This window comes from Mizuhopecten yessoensis, unplaced genomic scaffold, assembly GCF_002113885.1.
Source record: "Mizuhopecten yessoensis strain PY_sf001 unplaced genomic scaffold, ASM211388v2 scaffold8841, whole genome shotgun sequence".
Classification (NCBI taxonomy): Eukaryota; Metazoa; Mollusca; class Bivalvia; order Pectinida; family Pectinidae; genus Mizuhopecten; species Mizuhopecten yessoensis.
In genome coordinates this window covers 1,103,391-1,129,148 of record NW_018407749.1, presented here as the reverse complement: position 1 = coordinate 1,129,148, position 25,758 = coordinate 1,103,391, and the positions used below count along the sequence as shown (strand labels likewise).

Below are 25,758 nucleotides of genomic sequence, written 5' to 3'. Positions count from 1 at the left end.
TAATCCAAATTGTATTGGTTTACAATGTAAATTTAAAATCAAGGGTTGACTTATGTCCACCTGCTACTAAAAACCATTTTATACACTTTGAACTTTAAGCTCCAACTTGGCCAAAAGACATATTTGTTAGGAAAATTTACTTCCTAACCAAAGCTTAAGTAGTTTTTTAGGTGGATGCTAATCAGATAGCAATAGAAAACAGCACGCAATAATTTCAACCGATTAATTGATTATGGGATTTCATAATTGATTAGTCGCAATTGGTTGTGTAACCGATTAGTTTTCGATTTTAATTGATCATCGGACACCACTAGAAAATAGTAAACTTTTTTTCAGCAATTATTGATCCGGTCTGTAATCGTGATATGCATCATCCTTATATAGAGCATAATATGTGCAGCAGCAGTTTAAGTAATGTTAAAAATCCTGGAAGAAATTGATACATACTAAATATTGAAATGCTGTCGCGTCGTTCATTGTCGGCTTACATATTGATGTACTATCTACTCTTGTTTTACTAGTAACACAACGGACATTTCATTTGCATTATAATTGTCCATTGATTTCAATTAAATGTCCATTATGTTACCAACGTCCATTATGTTACATGCAATGTCCATTATGTTATTTGAACTAAATATCCCAATACTTTTTGCAGCATTGCCTATTTTCGGTTCTTTTTGCTCATGGTATATCAATTTATAACCATAAGCAAATATATAGTTGTTTCATGAACAAGCATATGCATTGATGTTAAAAATTCTATTCGGAACAGACCCCGTCACTATGCAATTACCTAAGCCATTGATATAGTTTGATTTTTGCCCTAACGAAAAAACTGAGGAAACTATTGTCCATGTCCTACTTATGAAATTGTACTGCTGTTCTAAATTAAACAAAATTTAAGTTAAAGTTCCTGTTTTTTACCTTTAAAAAATCAATTTTAAAATTGGTAACATAATGGACATTTTTACCTTAATTACCAAATTTCCGTTGCTATGGTAACCAAACAGGTAATATTTCAGATTTCCGGTATTGAAATAATTAAATACTGATATATGTACTTCAGTTTGGTTATATAAAATTGATTGTTTATTGATGTTGTTTTTGCATTTTTTTCAATTCAGAAAATTGACAATTTCTGATAATGACTCATATATATAAATATATCGTATAGTTAATTTCTTATATTTACAAGTAAACTCAAATTTCATACTTCACTGCAATATCGAGAGAGAAAAGAACAATGCTACTTGTCTTGTGTAAAAGTTATATAAATAGAACAAAATCGTGTCGGATTATACCTGTATACTAGGACTATCCGATACCGAAATAACAACGATATAGTAAACAAATTATAGTGTGACTCAACAGTTTAATTTGCTTATGTGCATGTATGTCTTATAACTACACCGGCCGTGATATATGTGCATCCTGTTGTGAAAACAATATAATGTTTTGCGTAATTTCTACTATACCTGTGTAATCTCCACTGGTCGTTGCTCTATGACAACTGAAATAACTCAGTGTCAACAAAACCCCGAACACATTCACAGATTTCAGCAGGACAACTGTGTCACGTATCAAATTCAACTAATCGTAAACAATCGAATTTACCTGGATTACTGCTAGAATGATGTCCAGAATTGATTTCTTGTGCTTTCTTTCTACGGGAGCCATGTCGCCATGTTTCGTTTACAACGTACCTGACTAATACCTGGCTATCGTCACTACGAGCTTTGCCATTGGTGTAATTTCACCGTGGTTCAGTGCATTCGATAAAGGGACGTCACTCTGTCTATCGTAGATACGGTGTAATCGATCCTTTAGGACACAGTGGTACTTTTTTCAATGTTTGAATAAGATCGGTTTCTACTAAATGCAAAATTGTTATCGGTATGAATAAGTGAATTAGATGATTTTTTCTATCCGTTAAATGAATATGTACGTTTTAAACTTTATTTTCAGATTGTGTATACAAAAAAGTAACAATTAAAAGTACAACGTTTTATAGTTAAGCTTATGATCACGATCTTCAGTAGATTTAAAAGTACATGTACAATTGATTTAATAGGATTTAATAGGAAATGTAATGGACGCAGACATATTAAAGCTCTAGGTTTTGCGAATGTTAGTCTAACGTTAAATTTATTTCTCTTTTAGTTGTTGAATTTAATTATGACATATTCGGGAAGACCGATCCAACTGTCGATAGTTGTGTAACCAAATGAGTATTTTATAACATCGCAGTCTACAGTGTTTTTTTATTCAATTTATGTGTGTGCCCGCTCGTTCTTGATGACGCTAAAATGATACTGTTAAAAATTCCAGATGCTACGTTTTCATCGTAGAAGTTGTTCGTAATCTTGTACACATGGATTGTATCTCCTCAACAACACTTAGGTAAACACCCCATTCTCCGACCACATCCCCACCCCACCATATACCCCAACATCGATGCATACCTTGATAGACGAACCATCATTAAGGTAGGGAGGATTTTTCATCAGATTAGTAAAATATTTAACATAAATTAAGAGGGGAATATATTTATTGATTAATCCCTAATACGTCTTGTATGTTTCCCACGCTTTAATAGCACGACAACCTGAGAATTAAGTAATTCGTATGCGATAGGTATATGTACAATTTGTTCGTCTATATTGATTACATTTTCGAATTTTCGAGAAAAAGCAAAGCTAAATCTACTCTTCTATGTTCCGAAAAATATTATTTTATACCTACTAACCGCGATGTCTTTATATTTTGCTTTAACTCTAGTCGCGACCATTTAAATATCCAGGTCAAGGGCCCCCACCTGTCCTGCCAATCAACGGTATTTCGTTCAATGGACACTTCACTGAAAAGTCTTTAACTCATTCACCCCTGAAATTTCATAATGAACTAGTCCAACCTTTGAATCGGAAGAGTTCAAATCTGTCTTCAGGGGTGAATGAGTTAATATAGAAATCACGCATCGTGAAATAACCCCACTTGGGCCATCGAAACCAGTTGAAATATAATTTGTTATCAATTGCTTCGTCCACTCAGAAAACAAACAAAAAAAGACAATTCTGACCGTGGAATTATGACGGAAACCCTTTGTCGGGAAACCTAAGGTTTCCGCAATAATTCCATTAAGATTCCGTTCTGGAAAATTGAGTTTCCGTGATGAAGAAACCATATTCCGCCGCGCATGTTCAGTAGTTTCCGAAAAGGAATCCGATTTGTAACTAGAAAGTTTCGCTTCAGAAACGTGACTTAAACGCGATGATACATATTTTGATTTTTGGTAGATGCATTTATGAAATGGATTATTGGTTCCGATTTCTTTGAAAAAATATCATATCCAGAGTGTCTTACACCAACGACAACCGTAAACAAAACGCGAAATTGTTCCAAATCACAAGATAGCATTTTCATTGATGTTACGTTTCATGTATTTCGACATCACGAATACTTGTATTTACAAATGACATTGCTGACGTGAACAATATCGTTTGTTTGATTAATCTAATCTAATTGTTCACATGTACACGTCGAGGACACGAGCGGTTGCTATTTTTGTAACTTCCCGGTACACATTCAGCAGATTTTCCGTGTCAGCGTAATATGATAACGTGCGATAGACAAAGATCAATACATAATCATATTTTGTAGTAACTTATGAAATTAAAGTTCTTTTTTTCAATTGCTTTTAATGTGACGAAAGATTGGAGAACCGGATATTGCCTCACTGTGTTTAGGTATCGTCTCTTCACATTAGTTTGCCACAATGAAAACATAGCATGTAGCCTATATCAATGTAAATAAATAAAATTAAATGAAATGCAAAAAAACAAGAACAAAAAACAACAAAAAATCCAACAACATCATAGTGAACACTGAAACCAAAAAACAGAACTTTAAACATTCACTCCTGACATCGAACTTCCGCGTTAACGGAGGTCTAACCGGAAATTACAAAGTCGAGTTGTTTCCGTTAGATAACGTCAACGGAAACATGACGATAACTTTATAAAGAGTTTACGTAGACGCATGACGGAAACAGTACAACCGCGGAAACTTACTGAAACCTGAAGTCCCTGCGGGTAGGGCGTAAGAATTGTACCTGCCCAAATGCATGATCGTTTGGGCCGACTAAATTTGGGATCTAATCTTATCTTTTTTTCTAAACAACTTTCTTCTTCCTTGTGTCTCTCTTGACAATGCCTCATTTTTTAGTTGAGCGTTCGCCCCTGTGAGGAAGGCTTAGGGTTCTATTCCCTGGCCAAGACATACAAGAGTCTGTAAAAATGGTAGTTTCTACTCCTGCTTAACGCTCAGCAATTAGGAGTGGGACGACTGGTTCGCCCGTTGGCAGTATAATGTGACCGGGTGGGGTGTCCTGCTGGGTTTCTTCGGCTGTATGTTTCAGTGAGGTAGCACTATAAAGTCAGTTCCGCGCTATCACAAGGAGACAAACACGAACATATCGCAGCCTCCCAAAACACACATGCATACACTACACGCTGACCACAGCTGTTGAAAACTATCACAAACCTAATTACTGATATCTGCGGAAACTGAGTTATTATATTACCGTCGGGTTTCATAGTGTTTTCAATACACGATTCTTCAGCGGGTTTTGTGTCTGTTTTTCAACCACCCTTTAATGTCAACATGTATGTCAAAAGTTCAAGCATCATTACTTGTGCGAATATTGCTGAAGAAAGCATACGGAAACATGATTATATATACAAACATGATGATACACAATCTGAGGCGTATGGACCATACATGTATATCTTGGCATTGTTCCATTGTGTATATCACGAAGAACAAGGTCACCAACAACGGTCAATTGTCAGACAGTTGCCGTTCAGATAACATTAGTTGCAGGGATATTTTTTTGATATGTACATGTAAGTATCACATACCGGTATTCTTCTAGAAACGTTAGATTCATAGCTTTCAATCTCACCTGAATTTAGTCGACAATTTTAACGTCAATGTTTTCACAGAGCATTGAATCGCACTCGCTATTATATAGGCCTCGCTAATGGAATGTTGATATTGTTGACGGTCAATCGTAGTAAAGGCACTTTCAATGTAGAAATCTATATCGTACTTCCGACTGAATAGGGCTGTGTAAATGGTGGGACCGTTAAGTGGTTATAACTTCTATAGCGCCTCCCACGAGATATTTTCAAACACACAATAATACATGAAGTACAACGCCAAATGAATTACAATTGCTATAGTTAGGTGCCAAAATCACAGGATTGAAACGGTTAGCACTTCTAAAGATTTCACGGAAGGTGTGTTTTGTACTTCTCCGTTTGCCGCAGTCTGATTTAATCAAATATCAATTTACCGCAATAAATCTATGTAGACATACTACAGTAAGTTAAAATTTGGTTTTAATTATATTGCTATTTCTTTAACACGTTAGAATGGAAGATTGTACTTGAAAATAATATGGTAGCATTATGCATCGTAACAAAAATCTTGCCAAACATACGAAGAAAACAAATCTTGCCAATCTGAAGAAAAATTCAAAACTTTCCTAAAAAATAATCTGTTTCTTTCGAAATCAATCAAATGTATAAAAATACGGTGAACAAATATACAAATACATTTCAATAAACAGGTTGCACCTGAACTATAATATCTTTGGTACATGACTTCTAAATCTTATAAAGCGATCAGAGGTGATGTAACTACAGACAAATCCAAGAGTTTGGGCTACTTGTAAGATACTGACGGTCTTGACCCCATGTTCGAATTAATAAGAATATAAAAAATATAACAGTTGTACCGTAACAAAAAATACTTAGCGATACATTGAAGATCTCCGATCACCAATGTGATTGAGAATACAGTTGTCGTATTCGAACTTATAATTGTTACCATCTGTTTGTAAGCGTCTCTACTTGTACCCTCTCTTGCCGAGTGTCCTATCTCTTCACCTCACCTAAATAAAGTTTCTTTAATGGTTATTTACCGAGAAGTACGGAAGGTTTTGCAATCAACCGAATTTCCCCAAGTTGCTTAGCGCCCAGGGTGTAAACAAAATATAATACCGTATTTATTCTCTGGGGTTTTTTTTTTTTTTTGTGTGCGAGAAAACATACACCTTTCGTAATATTTCTCGCTGTGGGTCGTTTAGAAGTTCGTCAACAATTATTTAAAATATGAATTACGTTTTGTACGCCTACAAGTCCTTATTAAACTTCTGTTTTACGTTGGATGCCTTCCACATTTATGTACTGTGATTGTGTACGAGAGCTCGTCAATTAACCACGTCGAAAAAGATCATTCGTGAATGCCATTGTACATGTATATATTATCTGTATAGCGTCTTTGTCGATTACCACGTGTTGACTATACATGTAATTGGCCTTCAGATTCAAACAAAAGAAATTACAAAATACTTGGAATTGAATAAATTCTTTGAACTGATATATAGGCATATGCACCAAAGTTACTGTTTTCATAAACTCTGGGACTACATTGAGCCAAAGGGAATGTGCCTGAAACACGCATCTCGATGATTCATCAATATGACAAATACAAATCGAAATAATGAACTACTTCTCACAAATTAATAGGATATGCTTCCTGTATTTTACTCTTAAATGTGTTGATGGTTGTTGTATTTTATTATATCAGTAAGTGCCTCAATATTTTACGTAAAATATATATAGCATCCGGAATTGGATTCAACAGTTTTGTATGAATAATAAATGCGAAGATAGTTTTGGACAAAAAAGGCCATTGTTTGCGTCCAAAACAAACTTAACATTTATTATAAATGTAGCATTTTAAATAGTTTGAGTATATAGATACTCGTTATATTGCCATTACATGTATTTGTTTAGCAAAATGTGGACACTATAAGGGATTTAACGATATAAAGAGGGAAATATATTCACATTTTTATTAAGAAGGAAGGAAAAGGCGATTTCGAGATACCTTATCGGTAAGTGTGACGGTAAATTGAACATACCAATATCTATACATTTCCACCAGCTTGTGACCGAATGTATTTTTGACGTGTTCGGTGAAATTGTCTGATCCGCGAGCGGCTAATTATTAAGGAATATCTTAATCTTTAACGACATTTCCTTTCTTTACAGGTAACGACACTTATTACGGGCTATAGACATTGAGTTGTTATACCATACAGATTAAGAAGACATTTATTCTTATATATAATGGGAGGCTTGAACTTTAAATTAAGTATGTTATCGAATTGCCTGGGTTACAATCAAATACATGTAACTACTTGTACAGAGGATAATGGTCTGTCGACACGAAGTGTAGGAGAGGTCAGATGGTTATCCAACTACTTAAAGAATATATACATTGCGTTAGTTCTTGCACAATATTCCTTTAATTGCATAATTGTTCTTGTATAATCTATTTTTCCGACCACAAGGAAAATTAAAGATTAATGTTCGTCGTTTTTTTAGGGAAATAACTTGTTTGGGTTGGTGCCCCTATAAATCGGTGTACGCATGTCAAAGTGAAATCGTTCTTTACAAATACTGAACCAAGATTGTCGAAAACATAGAAGGATTTGGCGCATGGATAGTATTCTTAAGACAATTATGTTAATCAATCTTTTCTTGATAACAAATGGAGACGGGGTTCATGTTTTCTCGATATGGCATTTGCAGTAAGAATACCGCAAAATAAACAGATGGGTGTTTGCCAAAGAACACCCAATTCTAGTCCGAAATAACTTACTAATTCCACACAATCATTTTTTTTAAAGAGGAGAAAGATATTTATTTCGGACAACCGCATCCAGACATAAAAAAGGGCTTCAGGAGTTGATATAATTTGTTTTCTACGACACTCAGTACCATATTCCTTCCTATGCTAAGACTATATTCATAGTAGTTCATTTCCGGGAATACAAATCAAACGCTATGCTAGTTACGGGCAGAATTCAATTATTTTTTCGATTCGTTCATCTGTTTCTCCTGCCATACAATTATAAATTATACAATTACCGACTGTAGGGGACTTAGTTTTGTAAACAAGCACAATATCATGAGTTTAGCCATTAGGAAAACAAAAGTTAATAACAGCTAAGATAAAATAGAATAAAAGGGGAAAAAATGAAAAAAGACCAGTCCTGACCATGATCGGTTTCTTTCTGCACAGGTTCCTGACCGATCCGTTTTTAATTAGTGTCGAGGTCTCCGGTTGGACAGACAAGGTACCGTATTTCTCTGCTAAAGCGCACACACCCCGTGCCTATAATAAACATACTTACATGTATCCCCATTGTAAATCCTTCGCGGCGGCCACAAGCTATGCAATGTATCAATGTGACATAACGGATCAGCAATGTGGTATTTCCTCAATGATCACAGCCTATAAGAGAAGAATTTAAAAGTGACAACACAATAAGCTGATTGGAATTCCATGATAGTCGCCAGTTATCACAAAAGCGTGGCATCGCATACTAGCATTGTAGCATGATGCCACCACCGGTTAACTGCAGATTCACACGGCAGAAGAGTAGCATCACAAAAACGGTATGACAGTGCAATAACAGTACAAGTTGCTCTGTATTACATTATACGGTGGTCAATTGTTGGCAATGTGGCATCGTAGATTAGCCATATGGCTTCTTATATAAGCAATAGTATACCAGAGAATATGACCATGTGGCACTGAACGGTTATCACAGATAAGCAGTGTGGCATTGCACGCTAGCCTTATAACATCATTTCTAATCGATATAACACCACTGATGAACCGAGTGACAGTGAACGGAAGTCAAAAAATATCAAATTATTCATCGCAAGTTAGCCATACAGCATCATACATTAGCAGTGTGACATCGCAGATTAGCAGCGTGGTATATTTCCTTATAGCTGTGGATGATTTCAGGATAGAACAATCGAGCACCCCTCGGTACCACAGAGTCCACAGAACATCACATCCATGTTCTTCCTACGAGCCTAGTCAACTGTCTTGTCATAGCCCAAGCGAACTTGAAGGCAACAAATCCTTTCATGTCGGAGCGTGATTTTTGCCGTGAATTGTTTTTCCTAGTTTCCTTCGTCATGGTAGATATTTAACCTGAGCGTGTCTTTGTTTACTTAAAGGTATTGGCAATATCTCTTTTACCTGTAGTCATTTGAAAAATCAGATTATCTGCCGAAATCGGCCACGTGTAACCTTCCATGGAATAAGTTTTACCATACCTACATAACCAGACGATATAGCCTACCCCATGGACAAGTAATAAAGAGTACCTATTGATACGAAACGAATTATTGACATGACGTCCCACGATATTGACAAATACGAACTGAACCGTCTTTGTAGTCCCTTTAAACCTTTTTAGGTTTATCTTTGTAACAAAGTAAGTGATTTTCTGTTTAACTTGTAACCTTAAGCACGTATATGTGATTATAGCTGTAAGGAAATATTTAAAAAAATGAATTATCCATTCCACGTTCAACCAAGCTCAAACCGAAATCTGCCTAGTACTACGTTCAAACGTATATATACGATATAAGTTTGTGAAGATCTGATATGTATATGTTTATATATATATACATGTATCTGTGATACCAAATCTGCATATATTACGCAATAACAAAATGTATACTGTTTTACAATTACACATTGTATCAAAATAAGCGCTTTACAGTACATAGATATACAATTTATACAATCAATACAATTAGCATATATACATTAATACATTAATACATTAATATATACATTAATCAATACAATTTTGAGGAATTCGCAGGAGCTGCCTTATCAGGCGCTAACTACTATTCCTATGCCACCTGGTTAATGTCTTCCTGGAGATGTATTGTGTTCTACTATACACACAGTATTAAAAAGATCCTTTATTTCAAAACACGTAGTCGCTATACATAGTATTTTAACTGACAGTATGCATAAGAATAGTAATATACGAAAATCACACTGTGTTTACACTATACTGTTAATTTGTATTAAAAAGTACAAATTGTATCAAAAATATTTATAGTATTAAAATACATTTTTGATCAAACTATATACAATATTATGTTTACATATTTTATATATATAAACTTCATATTGTACTACACCAGTACAAACGGTAAACAAATTATATATCGAAGCTTCACATTATACAAATACATCAGAAAATCGTCACACATTTTCTCATGTGTCCGCAAAGATCAGTATAGATAATCCATGTATTTTTTTCAGATACCATTTTTGTTTGTAAATCATATGACAACTCCTGAAGTTATCGTGTGCCAACTGTCAAGGATGTTCGTTTATGTTTGAAGTAATGTAAAATGCACCTACATACTTCAAACAAACCTAGGTCTGGATCTTCCAATGGACGTGAAAGACAGTAGCAATGGACGTGTACCACACCTAACTTTAATTAGGTTTATAATATTGGTTATAAAACCCAATGTTAATTTTCAATTTTGCGTTTTAAAGAAATAGAGAAAACCGTTGTAAATTTCTTACAATTTTAAATTTGGAAATGGAACATGACTGTAAGCCGTCCTTAAAGCAATGTGTTTTTTCCGTAATGTTATTGATGAAACGGCCGTGTTTCAAACAATTTGCACAGATTGCTCAAAATTAGCAACAATACCGTAAGCCATCAGGTTTTTTCTACAAACCCTTTTTAGAATACAAGTATTTCCTTTAAAACTGGCGGCTACTAATTGCGTAGTTAAATATGAAATATCGATCGCTGCAGTCCAGTTCACTTTGTATTGTTCACTGCTTTACAATTTTATTATTTTGTGATCATTTCAGACAACCTTTTTAAAATTAAATGCATCCATCATTAATTAGACAGACAAACACTTGAATCCCGAATTAGTTTTCAAATCAAGTTCAAGTAGAATCAATCATCATTGTTGTAAAGACAAAAGATGGTACTCATAGTTTTGATATTTCAATAATTGAGGAAGCGCAGTCTTAAAGCTTCTACGTAATGATGGTTGAAGTATCTAGAAATAATTTCACGAATGATAACCATAATTTTACCAAATAGTGAATTTTTCATCAAATCAACTGGAATGAAGTAGAGTTCTTATTGATGTAAACATTATTCTGTTAATCAATATATAACCGGAATACAACCAGATGTTCCGGAAGTGTGAAAGTTCCCTGCTTTATCGTCGACAAAAAACATGTAAATCTCAGTAAAATACAAGAAATGTTTCGAAGCGAGAGCCGGGGTATTTACAACGAAACAGCAAGGTACCTATATGACAGGTTAAAACATTAACCTTTAGATCACACAAACAAATAATATTTATCATTATGGCGACCATAAAATCGATCAACCTGCTTCTCTGTGAACCATGAGTTGATCGTTTGTCTGTCATCTGTCGGAAATAATAATATTTAGAGCAAGATCTTGACTTCAGTATCAATTGCAATATGCCATTGGTTGGGGAAGTAGGAACGTTACACTCAAGAAAGGGAAAGTTTACAATCGGAAAATTAAAATCGTCACGCTTATTGTACAGCCAAATAATAAGGCGTCAGTTCTCAATTTTGATAATGGTGTTAGGAAAGATCGAGAAAAGCGTCTGAAGAAGAGTCTATAGTGACCTCGAGTTCATGAGAGCATATATGATCGGCAGTCAATAAACTTCTTGTTATTTTAAGAAAGCACATCGTCAATATATCTGAAAGTGTAATTGGAGGACTAAGCGAGGTTTTTGTTACAAGTCCTGTTAAGATTTTCAATACATTTCATCCTCATATCCTCTAGGGAGCCCAAAGGTTTCGCCCTACGTACACATATGTTGGACGTTATACATTGAGAGCGAAACTGTTTGATTTCGACGATGGTCTCATTTAATAACAAAGGTCAGAGGAAGGGCACATTTTGTTCCCATAGGAATGACTATAGTCTGCTGGAAAAAGTTTCCTCCGACTTCAACAAAGATATTGTCAATTTGAATCTCAGTCATATTGTTTTGACATTGTCATGCTCTTCACAAAATATGCTCCAAAATAGTTTACAATCATGTATTTTTATTTACATTCACATTTCTAAGACGAAGAAACCCCTTATAATTTGAGAACAAAGTCGTTTCTTCAGTTTGGTACGTGGTAATTTAAAGAGTGGTTGTATACAATGCTCTAAGAGAAGAGACATTTTTAAAGAAAGGATACGTAAGATTGAGAAAAAAATTATTTTAGAGTTTTCAAAATTCACGTTCTTTGTTCCTCTACTTGAGTAAACAGTGTGCTGTTCGGATTGGACGGTATAATTAATGCTGATTGGACAGTATAAGTAATGCTGATTGGGCGATATAAGAAATGCTGATTGGACATTATAAGTAATGCTGATTGGACGGTATAAGTAATGCTGATTGAACGGAATAAGTAATGCTGATTGGACGGTATAAATATTGCTGATTGGACGGTATAAGTAATGCTGAGTGGACGGTATAAGCAATGCTGATTGGACGGGATAAGGAATGCTGATTGGACAGTATAAGTAATGCCGAGTGGACGGTATAAGTAATGCTGATTGGACTGTATAAGTAATGCTGAGTGGACGGAATAAGTAATGATAATTGGACGGTATAAGAAATGCTGATTGGACGGTATAAGTAATGCTGATTGGACAGTATAAGTAATGCCGAGTGGACGGTATAAGTAATGATAATCGGACGGTATAAGAAATGCTGATTGAACGGTATAAGTAATTCTGATTGGACGGTATAAGTAATGCTGATTGGACGGTATAAGTAATGCTGATAAGACAGTATAAGTAATGCTGAGTGGACGGTATAAGTAATGCTGATTGGACTGTATAAGTAATGCTGAGTGGACGGAATAAGTAATGATAATTGGACGGTATAAGTAATGCTGATTGGACGGTATAAGAAATGCTGATTGGACAGTATAAGTAATTCTGAGTGGACGGAATAAGTAATGCTGATTGGACGGTATAAATAATGCTGATTGGACGGTATAAGTAATGCTGAGTGGACGGAATAAGTAATGATGATTGGACGGTATAAGTTGTGCGGATTGGACGGTATAAGTAATGCTAAGTGGACGGAATAAGTAATGATGATTGGAGGGTATAAGTAATGCTGATTGGACAGTATAAGTAATGCTGAGTGGACGGAATAAGTAATGCTGATTGGACGGTATAAGTAATGCTGATTGGACGGAATATGGTATGCTGATTGGACAGTATAAGTAATGCTGAGTGAACGGTATAATTAATGCTGAGTGGACGATTGGACGGTATAAGTAATGCTGAGTGGACGGTATAAGCAATGCTGATTGGACGGTATAAGTAATGCTGATTGGACAGTATAAGTAATGCTGAGTGGACGGTATAACTAATGCTGAGTGGACGATTGGACGGTATAAGAAATGCTGATTGGACGGTATCAGTAATGCTGATTGGACGGTATAAGTAATGCTGATTGGACGGTATAATTAATGCTGAGTGGACGATTGGACGGTATAAGTAATGCTGATTGGACGGTATAAGTAATGCTGATTGGACAGTATAAGTAATGCTGATTGGACGGTATAAGCAATGCCAATTGGACGGTATAAGTAATGCTGATTGGATGGTATAAGTAATGCTGATTGGCCGGTATAAGTAATGCTGATTGGACGGTATAATTAATGCTGAGTGGACGGTGTAAGTAATGCTGTTTGGACGGAATAAGTAAGACTGATTGGACGGTATAAGTAATGCTGATTGGACGGTATAATTAATGCTGAGTGGACGATTGGACGGTATAAGTAATGCTGATTGGACGGGATAAGTAATGCTGATTGGACGGTATAAGTAAAGCTGATTGGACGGTATAAGTAATGCTTATTGGACGGTATAAGTAATGCTGATTGGACGGTATAAGTAATGCTGAGTGGACGGAATAAGTAATGATGATTGGACGGTATAAGTAGTGCGGATTGGACGGTATAAGTAATGCTGAGTGAACTGAATAAGTAATGATGATTGGAGGGTATAAGTAATGCTGATTGGACGGTATAAGTAATGCTGAGTGGACGGTATAAGTAATGCTGTTTGGACGGAATAAGTAAGGCTGATTGGACGGTATAAGAAATGCTGATTGGACGGTATAAGTAAAGCTGATTGGGCGGTATAAGTAATGCTTATTGGACGGTATAATTAATGCTGATTGGACGGTATAAGAAATGCTGATTCGACGGTATAAGTAATGCTGATTGGACGGTATAAGTAATGCTGAGTGGACGGTATAAGTAATGATGATTGGACGGTATAAGTAATGCTGGTTGGACGGTATAAATAATGCTGATTGGACGGTATAAGTAATGCTGATTGGACGGTATAAGTAATGCTGTTTGGACGGTATAAGTAATGCTTATTGGACGGTATAATTAATGCTGATTGGACGGTATAAGTAAAGCTGATTGGACGGTATAAGTAATGCTTATTGGACGGTATAAGTAATGCTGATTGGACGGTATAAGTAATGCTGGCAATGAGTTCTGACAATGGCTAGGTTGTGTATCTAGCAGAGCCAGCAATAAAACATTGTTTTTAAGGATTCTTGGGAATTTACTTTACTTGATACAAACGAGGTAGGCCTGTTTCGTTATCATTAATAGGTATTCGGAAAGCTTGCCATGCAGAAGCTTGATTAGCTATTACTACGTCTTTCGCAAGATAGGGAAATATAAAGTGCTGGATTTGCTCATCAAGCAAGTGTAGCCCTTTTAGCAAGTCTAGACTCTAATAGCGATAGCATACAAAGATTAAGCTATTAGATAGTTTGTCAGCAGACACATCTGTATATATGTCATCCAGCATTTCAGGGGGATAAATACAGAAACACTATTTATCGCACAGTCATAGTTTTATAAGCAATACAAACCAAAAACACTGAGATAGTGAGTTTTTTTGTATCAAAGAAAAATGTTATTCTTAAGAAATTTTTCTAACACGTTTTTTGAAACTGCTGTTAGTTAAAAATAAGTGGATCAGTCAAGGTAAACATTATCAGATATATATATGTTTGAGCATTTTTATTTTGCATAAAAAAACCCACTAAATTGAATAAACTAAGGCTTATCTTGTCATCATATTGATTTTCATAAAATATATGAAACATTGGTCCGGGCACCCTGAAGCCTTTTTAACGGATTATTAAGATAAAAAGAAATCCGATGTCTTTGGAGTGTACTAGACACTATGAAAATTATATTATTTTTACAGAATTTGGCGTACCGGTACATTACCCTTGCCAACATATATACACCTTTGAATTGGGAGGTACACATTATAAACAATATAACGTTCGTCAAATAACTTGTTTAAACCCTCCCGTCTGTAAACAATATGTAAAGAATGTAACGAAATAGGTCTCTCTTTTTATAAAATGGAGAGAGATTAAATCAGAGATGCTAGATTTTTAAAGCAAATTAATAAGATCTTTTTTATTTCGAAACATAAAAAAGGTTCGCAATATTAACATTCAGTAACAGCTGAAGGGAGATAACTAAGAGTTTGTCAGTTACAGCTGAAGGGAGATAACTAAGAGTTTGTCGTTGCAAACATTTTCAGGTTAACATTTCTTCAATGGTAAATAAATGTTATTGACTTCAAATTAATTTACTGCCATATTTTGTCATTTCGTAAATTATTTCCACGAAAACCGAGGTAAAAAGTCAAACCTATCTTCAACTGATGGATAAACCTTCAATAACTCTTATAACAGACATACCATTTTATTATTCTCTGGGCCTACCATCTGATTAGAGGTAGGCAATTGCGAGTTGTCTCCCATTTCACAATATCACCTTTTTTAGTCAATCTTTTGCCAGCAGAGCAAAAGACACTGAAGTCCATTAAACCTTACATTGTTATCAAAGTGGATGATAAATATTCGGTAGTGGATATCATAAATGATCAGTGGCGTAGATATATGATTGTATGTTTACGCATACACTAAAAAACAATTAAAGAAGATTTTTTTTAATCATATATTTTTATTGAATTTGGTTTATTAATATTGACCGTCCGTATCAATCATAAAAAAGGAAAGAAATAAAATAAATCTTCTTGAAAATGTTAGTCAGACGGAATATATTATACCATGGTATCCTTAGATAATCGTTAAGGTTCAACAAGCCTCCTAGAAGATGTAATAGTCACCCTAAATTTCAACCCTTGGTAAGTCATATTCAGATACCCTTATTAAAAATCGGAATATATATATTTGTAATTTTATGGGTCAAAGAAGTAATATAGACGGTAAAATCCCATATAACACTGGATCCTAATGGAGGTATGTCCGTAGGATACGAATTACTTAAAATATTATATGGGGCAAAGAAGTAATTCCAACATATATGTAATTTTAGATACATTGGACTTTTACACAAGCTACTTAAAATGTACATTACCAGGTTAACGTAGTCAATAATATAGCATTAGGGCTGATTTCTTAATAAAAATAGCTCACTCGACTTATTACTTGTCAATCTCTGTAGCGACCAAACTAAAAAAAGATGGTTTTTTAGGGTGGTCGGGTAGTGCAGCGGATACCGCACTTGCCTTTCACCAAGACGGCCGGGGTTCGATTCCCCGATCGGACGTGAAAAGGTTGGGGTCACCTACCCGACCACGTGGGTTTTCTCCGGGTGCTCCGGTTTACTCCCACACCAAGACCCCCACACGCTAACATCCGGGCCAACAAGAATGATTAATATAAGTTGAAATAAGTTGTTTCATAATTGTTGTAAAATAAATAAAGTTTATATTATAATGTTTTTTATAAAAGCTAGACATGTTATTAACATTATCGCACTTTTCTGCTTCAATGTTTATAGTATGTCTAGCGCATTTATGGCACATCATCTAAAATTCACTTATCGATTAAAGATACTAAGCCATTGTTTTCTTATTTATAATTTGTTAAAATATATTACTATGGGACATTATTATGATTTCAGTGGTTTCGCATGACAACATCTATCTTTATTTCAGGTAAGCGTTCCTCTCAACAGCTAGGAGAGGAGAAATAAAGCTCCGCATGCCATAGGCATATAGATAAACTTTAAATTGTGGGTAATTTCTTAGCACTCAGTTGGGTCGCAAAAGAGATTGACATGTTATAAATCAGATGAGCTATGCTTGTGACGGCATCAGCTTTAATGCCTTATTTTCGACTACGTTAACATGGCTATGCATTTTTTTTATTCAAATTACATATAAAAGTTCCGATTTTTAATTGAGGTATTTGAATATGACTTATCAGGGGGTTGGAATTTCAGGTGACTACAGCATCTATCAAGGGGCTTGTTGAACCTCAAGGACCTTTCAGTCTTTTCAATAGCAAGTGAAACTTTAACTTGTTAATAATCAGATGAAAAGGTGTTCTCAGAACACGGGTGATTGTTTCTAGGACCTGGTAGATTTTTTTCCAGTTATGTAAACACACAATAAAAAAAATGATTTGCTACGCCACTGATGATTAAGGACTGGTCTATGTTCACAAACCCAATCACCGATGTACATCGTTCAGTTGTTTGATCCGCTCCGTAACATTAATGTGCTGAAATAGGCGGTATATATCGTTCTCTGTTGGTAATAAATGGGCCCAGCGTGTTTGTTTTTGAATGATATGTAACCGACATGTTCGCTTGTTCGACACCTACTTGGCTGACACTTGTCTATAGTCAAGGTAGCTTCTAAAACCTTAGTGACGTCCACTTGAGGTCACATGGCAAAATACTAGCCAACTTAATTGAATAATTCTGACTATCTTAATAATAAAGCATGTAGTAGTCTACCTGAAAAGACACTCTTGGTGGTAAATTATATTGTCTCCTTTTATAGAAATGTCCCACATAAATCCGGGACGGCATCTTCGTCAATCGTGTTGCTTGGGACCCCAAAATGAAACATCCTACAACAGATAGCTTGGCAGAACTCCTGAGATTTGTTATCACGTTGAACAACTTTGCATTAAATGGCGGACACTTTTTATATTAGAGGTAAGGCTTTAAAGACACTGATATGGCACCATCATACGATGATATGCATCTGTCCGTGTTACTTAAAGCTTCATAGATTACATTTTGATTAAATAAATTTCTTTAACCAGACAATAAGATTTACAACAGATATCTCAAACGAACAGAAATATTTTGGACGTTTGCCCCACACTCATTAATGGGGAATAACTACCAATATGCACTGCTGTATACTTACCGACACCCATCAGTACCTCCGCCCTTTCGGTTGCCACCATCACACTCAGCCAAGGTCATGTCCTAATCCCAAAAAGCTTGAAATCACTTGACGCATTGTTTGGTATGACGACGTCACTCAGCGTCGTTATTCGGAGCTGAGTTCCTCCGTATTCTGCAAAGGGTATATAAAGCTGTGTGAGAAAACAGGAGAATGCAAAATTCGCTCAAATACAAAGTCAGAACAAAACTTCTTGTAAACTTTCATCCAAGTATGTCAACTCTATCCAGCTGATAGCTGTACATCATGTATCACTGGTATATATTGATGTCAATCGCTTAATGAAGAAATGCTTTTTCGCAATTTTTTGCATACCACGGACGGAAAAATCTTGAAAATCAGGCCATAGTTTTTGGAACGATTCTTAACTTAAGGAATTCCTTGAATTGTGTTTTTTTTAATAAAGCGTAATTAGAGTTAAGGAAAATTGTCAAGTTAAGGATTTTTTTCCTAATTAAGTAATGCTCTTCCTTGAAAAAGATTCATTTTTCAATTTCTTAAAATTCGGGTCCCTGCAGGTAGGGCGTAAGAATTGTACCTGCTGCCCCCATTGCATGATCGTAGGAGGCGAGTAAATTTGGGATCTTATCTTTTCTCTTCTTTCTTAACGACTTTCTTCTTCCTAAAGTCTCCCTTGACAATGCCTCACTTTTGGCCTTCAGTTGAGCGTTCGCCCCTGTTAGGAAGTTTTTACTTTGGGTTCTGTCCCCTGGCCGAACATACCAGAGTCTGTAAAAATGGTAGTTTCTACTCCTGCTTAACGCTCAGCAATTTTGGAGTGGGACGACTGGTTCGCCCGTTGTCAGTTTATTGTGACCGGTTGGGATGTCCTGCTTGGTGTCTTCGGCAGTATGTTTCAGTGAGGTAGCACTATAAAGTCGGCATCAGTTCCGCGCTATCACAAAGAAACAAACACGAACATATTGTAGCCTCCCAAAACACACACGTATACACTACACGCAGGGAGGCTGTCCTTAAATGACCATAGCTGTTGAAACTCGAACGTTATGGTCAGTTTTAAGTTACAGTGTGTGCATGTAGAGACATATGCTCCTTAATTCTACACCGCTAATCGTTTCTATATGTATCAGAAAATAATATGCAATCTCTGTCCAGACACCAACACCATTCCGTGTTTTACACATAATGTCATATAAAGCAACAAACGTGATTTTCTTAATAACTTGTGCTAATTGCCAAATATCGGTGACCAGACCACTAAGTACCTGAGCGTCAATATCTACCGGAACAAATGTAGTTAGATTACGATCACTGTCGCATAAGCCAATTTCTTGTTGTGCATGACTACAAAGCTACAGGATCATTCGCCTTCGATTAACATCAGCAATTCATTTTCCTCATCAATATTTTTCGGTATTTGGCTGAGCAATATGTACATATCATTTCTATGCATGTTGCATTTTATCCCCATGGCAGTTATAATTCACATATAGTTGTGTTTATTGACGAACAAAGAACACTTGGTTCGAATGACAGGATCTATATGATTATGTAGATTTGGCAAAAAGAAGTGTTGTTGATTTAAAAAAAAAAAAAAACACTATATTTCTGGTCTGTTGGCGGCCACATAAGTCCTCGGGGGATTCTATTGAGAATAAAACATTAGGCTAATGTTTTCATTTTTGTCAAACAATAACATTGTCATGTACTCTGACAAGTAGATATATGCGTAGACACTATACACATCATCTGTGTGCTAAGTAAGGAGGGCCACGTCATCACAAAGGTTGCAGTACACTGGACTCCTGAAGGTAAACGGAAGAGAGATCGCCCCAAAACCACATTGTGACGCCCAGTGAAAAGAGAGCTCAGTGAAATGGATCCTAGCTGGGGAACTATTAAGCAATTAGCAATGTCGACAGTACGTGTGGAGGCTGCCCTAAACGCCACCGGGCGTTATAGGCAGTAAGTACGTACTATTGAATTCGTTTAAACATTTGTTTTTTATCAAATGATTCTTTATAACAGTGTTCCCCATAATACAACATAATATAATTGTACATTTGTTTTTATTACAATATGCTTTGATAAGATAACTAGTATATCTAACTGATACAGGATGGTGACTGGACAATACCGTGGTGGAACGCAGGGTACAGTTGTGGTAGGGGATCTCTCAAACCTACCCGCCTTGATATTTACATATACATAATGAAGTACAGTTAAGGTTGAGTCGAAACATAAACCGATATAAGTATATCACTAAATAAGTATATAAGTACACGACTTTAATGTCAGATACGTATTGTTTCACCCATCCACAATTAAATTCGATCATTGGACAGTCCAGTCGGTATACCGAAGGTACCTTAAGATTTGAGGAGGTCACCAGTCTGTTAATTGACCTCACATATATTAACGAACGTTCTACAAACTGTTAGAACTCTAGGGCGGAGATCTTCGTAAATGTAAGATTTGTTCCCACCATCTTTGTATTTTTGTATGAATATTTTCCCCTACTCTTTAAATTATTTTTGGCTTTTTATGTTTTTTGTTGATTATTTTCATTTTTGCTTTTTGATGTATCTATATTTTTCAACTGATCAAAGTTTAGATTGTGTTTATTTCATACTTTGTATAGCGTTTTCTTGTCCGACCTGGGCCTTATGTTATTTTCATGTTATATCTTGCAATTTTTAAGCTTCCAAGTGAGAGAAATGTATTATTTGTTATAATGAAACTACTTCCCTTTATACTTCAAAAAAGAATTTCATTTATTTTGTAAAGGATCACCTCGTCGGAATTATTATATTTTATTTGTAATTTATCATTCATATCTGTTAGGTGTTTGTGAACAATATGCTCCAAGCTGTGGTCAATGGAGTTATCTTTTCTAAAGGTATCTATAAAAGGACATGCCATCTATTTTTATATACTTAATAATATAATCATAATAACATATAAGCCTGTTTAATGTCTCCTACACATGTTCTTTCTTATGTCATGATGTAGATCAATATATTTCAGATTTGATGAGCAAGGTATAGAACAGCCTGTCGAATGAAAACTATGGAACATTTTGCAGAACTTTGCGTACCTTGATAGGTATAATCATCTCTTCCAGGTAGTTTTGAATTTCGAGTTGCGCTGCACTCATTGTGGTTTGTATGCGCATTTTATGTACCTGTATCCGGTTCCATGTCCTTGCGTGCGTTTCTCATAATATTTCCATTTCAAAAAAATATATGCTATATTGTTTACTTAATATTTTGTCAAATTCAGATTTTTGTTAAGGTGAATGTGAGATACATGAGAAATAGATATTGACCAATAAACTGTTCAGGCCTATATAACTACATATTTATCGGATTGTTAGTTGTTGTACAAGATATGGAATTATGCTATCTTTATTAACCGATTCTACATTACTACGCGTGAAAAGTAAACAAAGACATTTGGTTCGGACAGAGTCATCAAATTTACTACAGATACATGTTACACGAAACCTTTGGATCTTAGACTTATACTCTAACAACTTAGATGATTTAGTGTCCACACCGTTTAGTGTATAAGAAGGTGTGGCCACAAAACCTAATTGATAATAACATTCGATTTATTACCTGTACGTAATGACCACATACCAGTGTTGCCCAGGTACAAACCCAATCATCTCTAGCATCGATACCTGTCCGTGTTTCTTTAACAATCGTTAGCTTGATTCATTTTTTTAAAAATAACCTAATATTCTTTACTATTAAAAGATATTGACAGTTTTGCGTCATCGTTATCCATTGATCGTTTTAAAGCAGGAAAAAATCTGTATTTAGATATCGTTCAAGTAGTTGTGTGTTTCTAGTTTTTATTAAGATGACTAGACTTTTTCATGGTCCGGGCCAGAACTTCCATATCAATGTCGTAACTCATTCTTACCATTCAAAATAAAGCGGACATTGCTTGCGTCAACCCAATGTAACTAGCCTAGAGTTCCCTTAAAGTTGTTGATAAGGGAACATTTACGTATATTAAGCCTGTATGCGTACACTAAGAAAAAAGTAGCGGTGTTTTCAAGATGTTTTGGTCAGTAATTGCGGCTGTGATTCTAATGTCCGTGTCTTGGACACAGGATGTTACCGGTGAACTCAGCAGCCCACCAAATCCAATGGAAGGTAACGAAGCTGTGTCTTTCCAACAGGAAATAAATCATTTTCAATCGCAGTTACAAGATCTACAGTCGAACTTCAATTTACAACAACAGGAAAACAGCCAACTCCGTACAAGTGTAAGTCTACTATTAGCCACTGTCAGTCAACTCCAGACAATTGTAACTGAACTACAGCACGCTGTTCCTTCACAAAACACCACTACCTCTGAAGTACAAAACCAGTCGACGTCTTTAACTTTGATGCAGTCTTATTTGGAATCCTTTAGCGCGAGCTATAACGCCAGTGTACGAGACCTCCAGTCTTCTTTTGCTCAGCTTCAAGACAAAGTGACTGAATTAGACGATGTCAACATTGAACTACAGACGACATTATTACACTCTCAAGGTTTGTAAGCGGGTTTTGCTTCACTTTTCCGTCCGAAACACATTTGAAACACATTGAAGTACAAAGAAGCAATTTAGAGCAAGAACAAGAAGCTGTTTTCAGTGCGTCTTTTTGCTTTTTTTAGGAATTTTTTATTGCATTCAATCGATGTTTTCATTCTAACGGTTTATGTTCAAACTAAATCGACCATTTCTGTCAAAATACGGTAACCGTTCTTGATGAAGATGAAAATATTGTAATTTATTGCTAACCATTTCATTTGAAGTTTAAAGTTACGTTGTATTCACAGAACTTCAGCAAAATGCAATAGGGGTGCAGGGAAACGTCACTGAATTCCTGTGCGAGCATTTCACCCACTCGAATGTCTCTGTTGCCGGTAACGTCACTGCGGGCACGGCTGTGATCAGAGGACGGGATTGGACCTATGGCGAACAGGTAAGCAACACGAAAGATAAGATAAAGGGACATATATTACATTAGCGTCAAATCTTTGAGGGCATTGAATAAAGTAATAATACAATAAAAACTATAAAATGTCCAGTCTTAAAAGACTTACGAGGTACGATTCATTGTTTAAGTCCCATATAAATGATTCAAATTATAGATTTATGAAATACAGTAACAGATTTTTTTTTGAAATATTTAACAGTTCATAATACTTAAATTTAAGTAAATTGTATGCAATGACTGATTGATTTTTATTGTGATATTTATTACATTCAAGTGTATTAACTTTTCAAAAGCAAGTGATGATTTCCGTTGTGTCGTTAGCTCACGAGTATAAACATAAAACTAATTCATTCTCAGCCACGATATGCAATCTTACACTATGATATTATCCAAATAAAACTAGGAAAATAGACTGGTTACTATATGTGTATAATTATATAGCGCGAATACATTAATTTATCATCAAACCATAAAATGGCTATAACTTATTCTTATCATTTACTGTAAATGTTTTTGAATTATTTATTGATTTTCGATGTATGATTGGGAGTCTACTAATTGATATATATATGCAATTTGCATAACCTCGTAATAATCTTATTGCTATGTCTAAAATGTAATTTTGAAAGGATTTGATGATATAAACAGATGCAAAATTTGATCATTCCAGGACGGGCATGATCACGTGACGGGCGTAGTCATGGATAAACATACACCCGCTGGGCTGGCGTACGTGCACTGGGAAAACGGTCTGGAAAACATTTATCGGGTAGGATATGCCGGTGGGTTTGACCTCTACTATTACTACCCGGATGTCCTGAGAAAGTTCAGGCACGTGCTGTGCCAAAATTGATTTCTACCTTGTCTGACCTCCGAGTGATCTAAATATAACCTTAGATAGCCATGAAATACATGACCCAATTAACTAGCTTTGACCTGGACATCATATAACGTCTGATTGATGTGAGCTGAAATTGGTGTGCCCTTACTCTCTTACCTTGCCTCAATCAGGAATTACCTTCACGGTGACATGAACTTAGTCTGACATGATATTACCATTGTATGATACCGTTCATCATGACGTAAACATGACCTTACCTCATTCGTATTAGACATTAACGTGACATGGCCTAAGCCTGACATGACATTACCATAGTATGATACCGTTTATCACGACGTGAACATGACCTTGCCTCAGTCTTATATGACATTCCCATAGTATGATACCGTTTATCATGACGTGAACATGACCTTACCTCAGTCGTATAAGACATTAACGTGGCCTAAGCCTGGCATGACATTACCATGGTATGATACCGTTTATCATGATGTAAGCATGACCTTACCTCAGTCTTTTATGACATTAACGTGACATGGCGCCTAAGCCTGATATGACATTAGTGTGACACGGTCTCAGTCTAATATGAAATTAATGGAACATGACCGTCAGCCTTATGACATTGAACTGACATGATCCCAAGTTGATATGACATTGTCGTGACATGACTTCAGCCTGATATGAGATTAACGTAGACTGACTTAATCTGATATGACATTGAAGTGACTTGACCTCCACTTGATATGACATTAATGTGAACTGCCTTCATTCTGATATGCCATAAAACGTGATCTTAACTCGCTTTGATATGACACCAACGTGGCTTGACCTTAGCCTGCTATGACATTAAACTAACATGTTTGATATTACCTCACAACCAAGTTGACCTCAATTTGTTCCCGATGACAGTTTATCTTTCGTCGATGAGAACTCGAAGTAACATGTACACCACATAGGCAACCTTAATTTAAATTGACATGTTTTGGTTGTATAAACTGTGTGACATCAATGCGTTGCACTTAGTATCTATTAAATGTATGTAGGATATATTCGTAATAAATGGAACTCAAGCACTACGTTCTTGTTGTGTTTTCATCACTTGACTTTTAACACTGATTTCAGATGTCAGTATAGAGAGAGTGTATGATGTTTTTGGAGCAGGTCAAAGAATCATTATGGCGTCCGTATTTCAAATGACAATAATAGAATATGCATATTTGACAAAAAAAAAGTATTCGGAACTTTGTGTTGCAGACACTTCTGGCAGTATTTACGTGTGCATTTTTGACATTGTGTGAAATAAACCATACAGCTTAGGGACAACGTATACTGTGTACCGGGAAATGTTCGTCCAGTTAAAGTTTCGCCCTTCGACTATTAAATCCACTATTGCCCTATAATAAAGTTGACCTTCACATTTGATTACTATATATGTAATGTAGTTTACAAATGTTTGCTGTGATAATAAATTTGCCCTCATTACGGAGGGCGAAAAAGGTGAAAATTAAAAAGCAGCGACAATTTCCCGGCATACAGTATTGTAATGATGAACAGGAGGACCGACTGGACTTAAGCTGAACTGATTGTTTAAAGATGTTACCCGTTTAGACGACTTGTACTGTAAGGTTGTCCATACATGCCGGTTATGTTTTCTGCATTGGTGAGAGAGATATCAAGGTCATTTCTTCGTCAATTAC

The 25,758-nt window shown here is 35.7% G+C and overlaps 2 protein-coding genes across 4 annotated transcripts in view; one reads left to right on the top strand and one right to left on the bottom strand.

Moving 5' to 3' along the window:
- The window catches only part of LOC110456785, a 21,111-nt gene extending 12,157 nt beyond the window's left edge, over nucleotides 1-8,954 (bottom strand). The window contains exons 1-2 of one of the 3 annotated variants that reach the window (XM_021507747.1): nucleotides 8,828-8,954; nucleotides 8,270-8,370 (exon numbers count right to left, since the gene is read on the bottom strand). In XM_021507747.1, coding sequence (XP_021363422.1) covers nucleotides 8,270-8,281 — 12 coding nt within the window. In that variant the 5' untranslated portion in view covers nucleotides 8,282-8,370; nucleotides 8,828-8,954. Of the gene's footprint in view, nucleotides 1-1,478; nucleotides 1,595-1,617; nucleotides 1,755-8,269; nucleotides 8,371-8,827 lie in introns of those variants that run through there. The other 2 variants (XM_021507746.1, XM_021507748.1) reach the window with 2 other exon arrangements.
- A 13,325-nt stretch (nucleotides 8,955-22,279) lies between these two features.
- LOC110456792 lies at nucleotides 22,280-24,084 on the top strand. Its single transcript, XM_021507753.1, has 3 exons — nucleotides 22,280-22,773; nucleotides 23,063-23,208; nucleotides 23,894-24,084. Exons 1-3 carry the CDS (start codon nucleotides 22,296-22,298, stop codon nucleotides 24,074-24,076), a joined length of 807 nt encoding a protein of 268 aa, XP_021363428.1. The 5' UTR covers nucleotides 22,280-22,295; the 3' UTR covers nucleotides 24,077-24,084.
- Nucleotides 24,085-25,758: the final 1,674 nt, after the last annotated feature.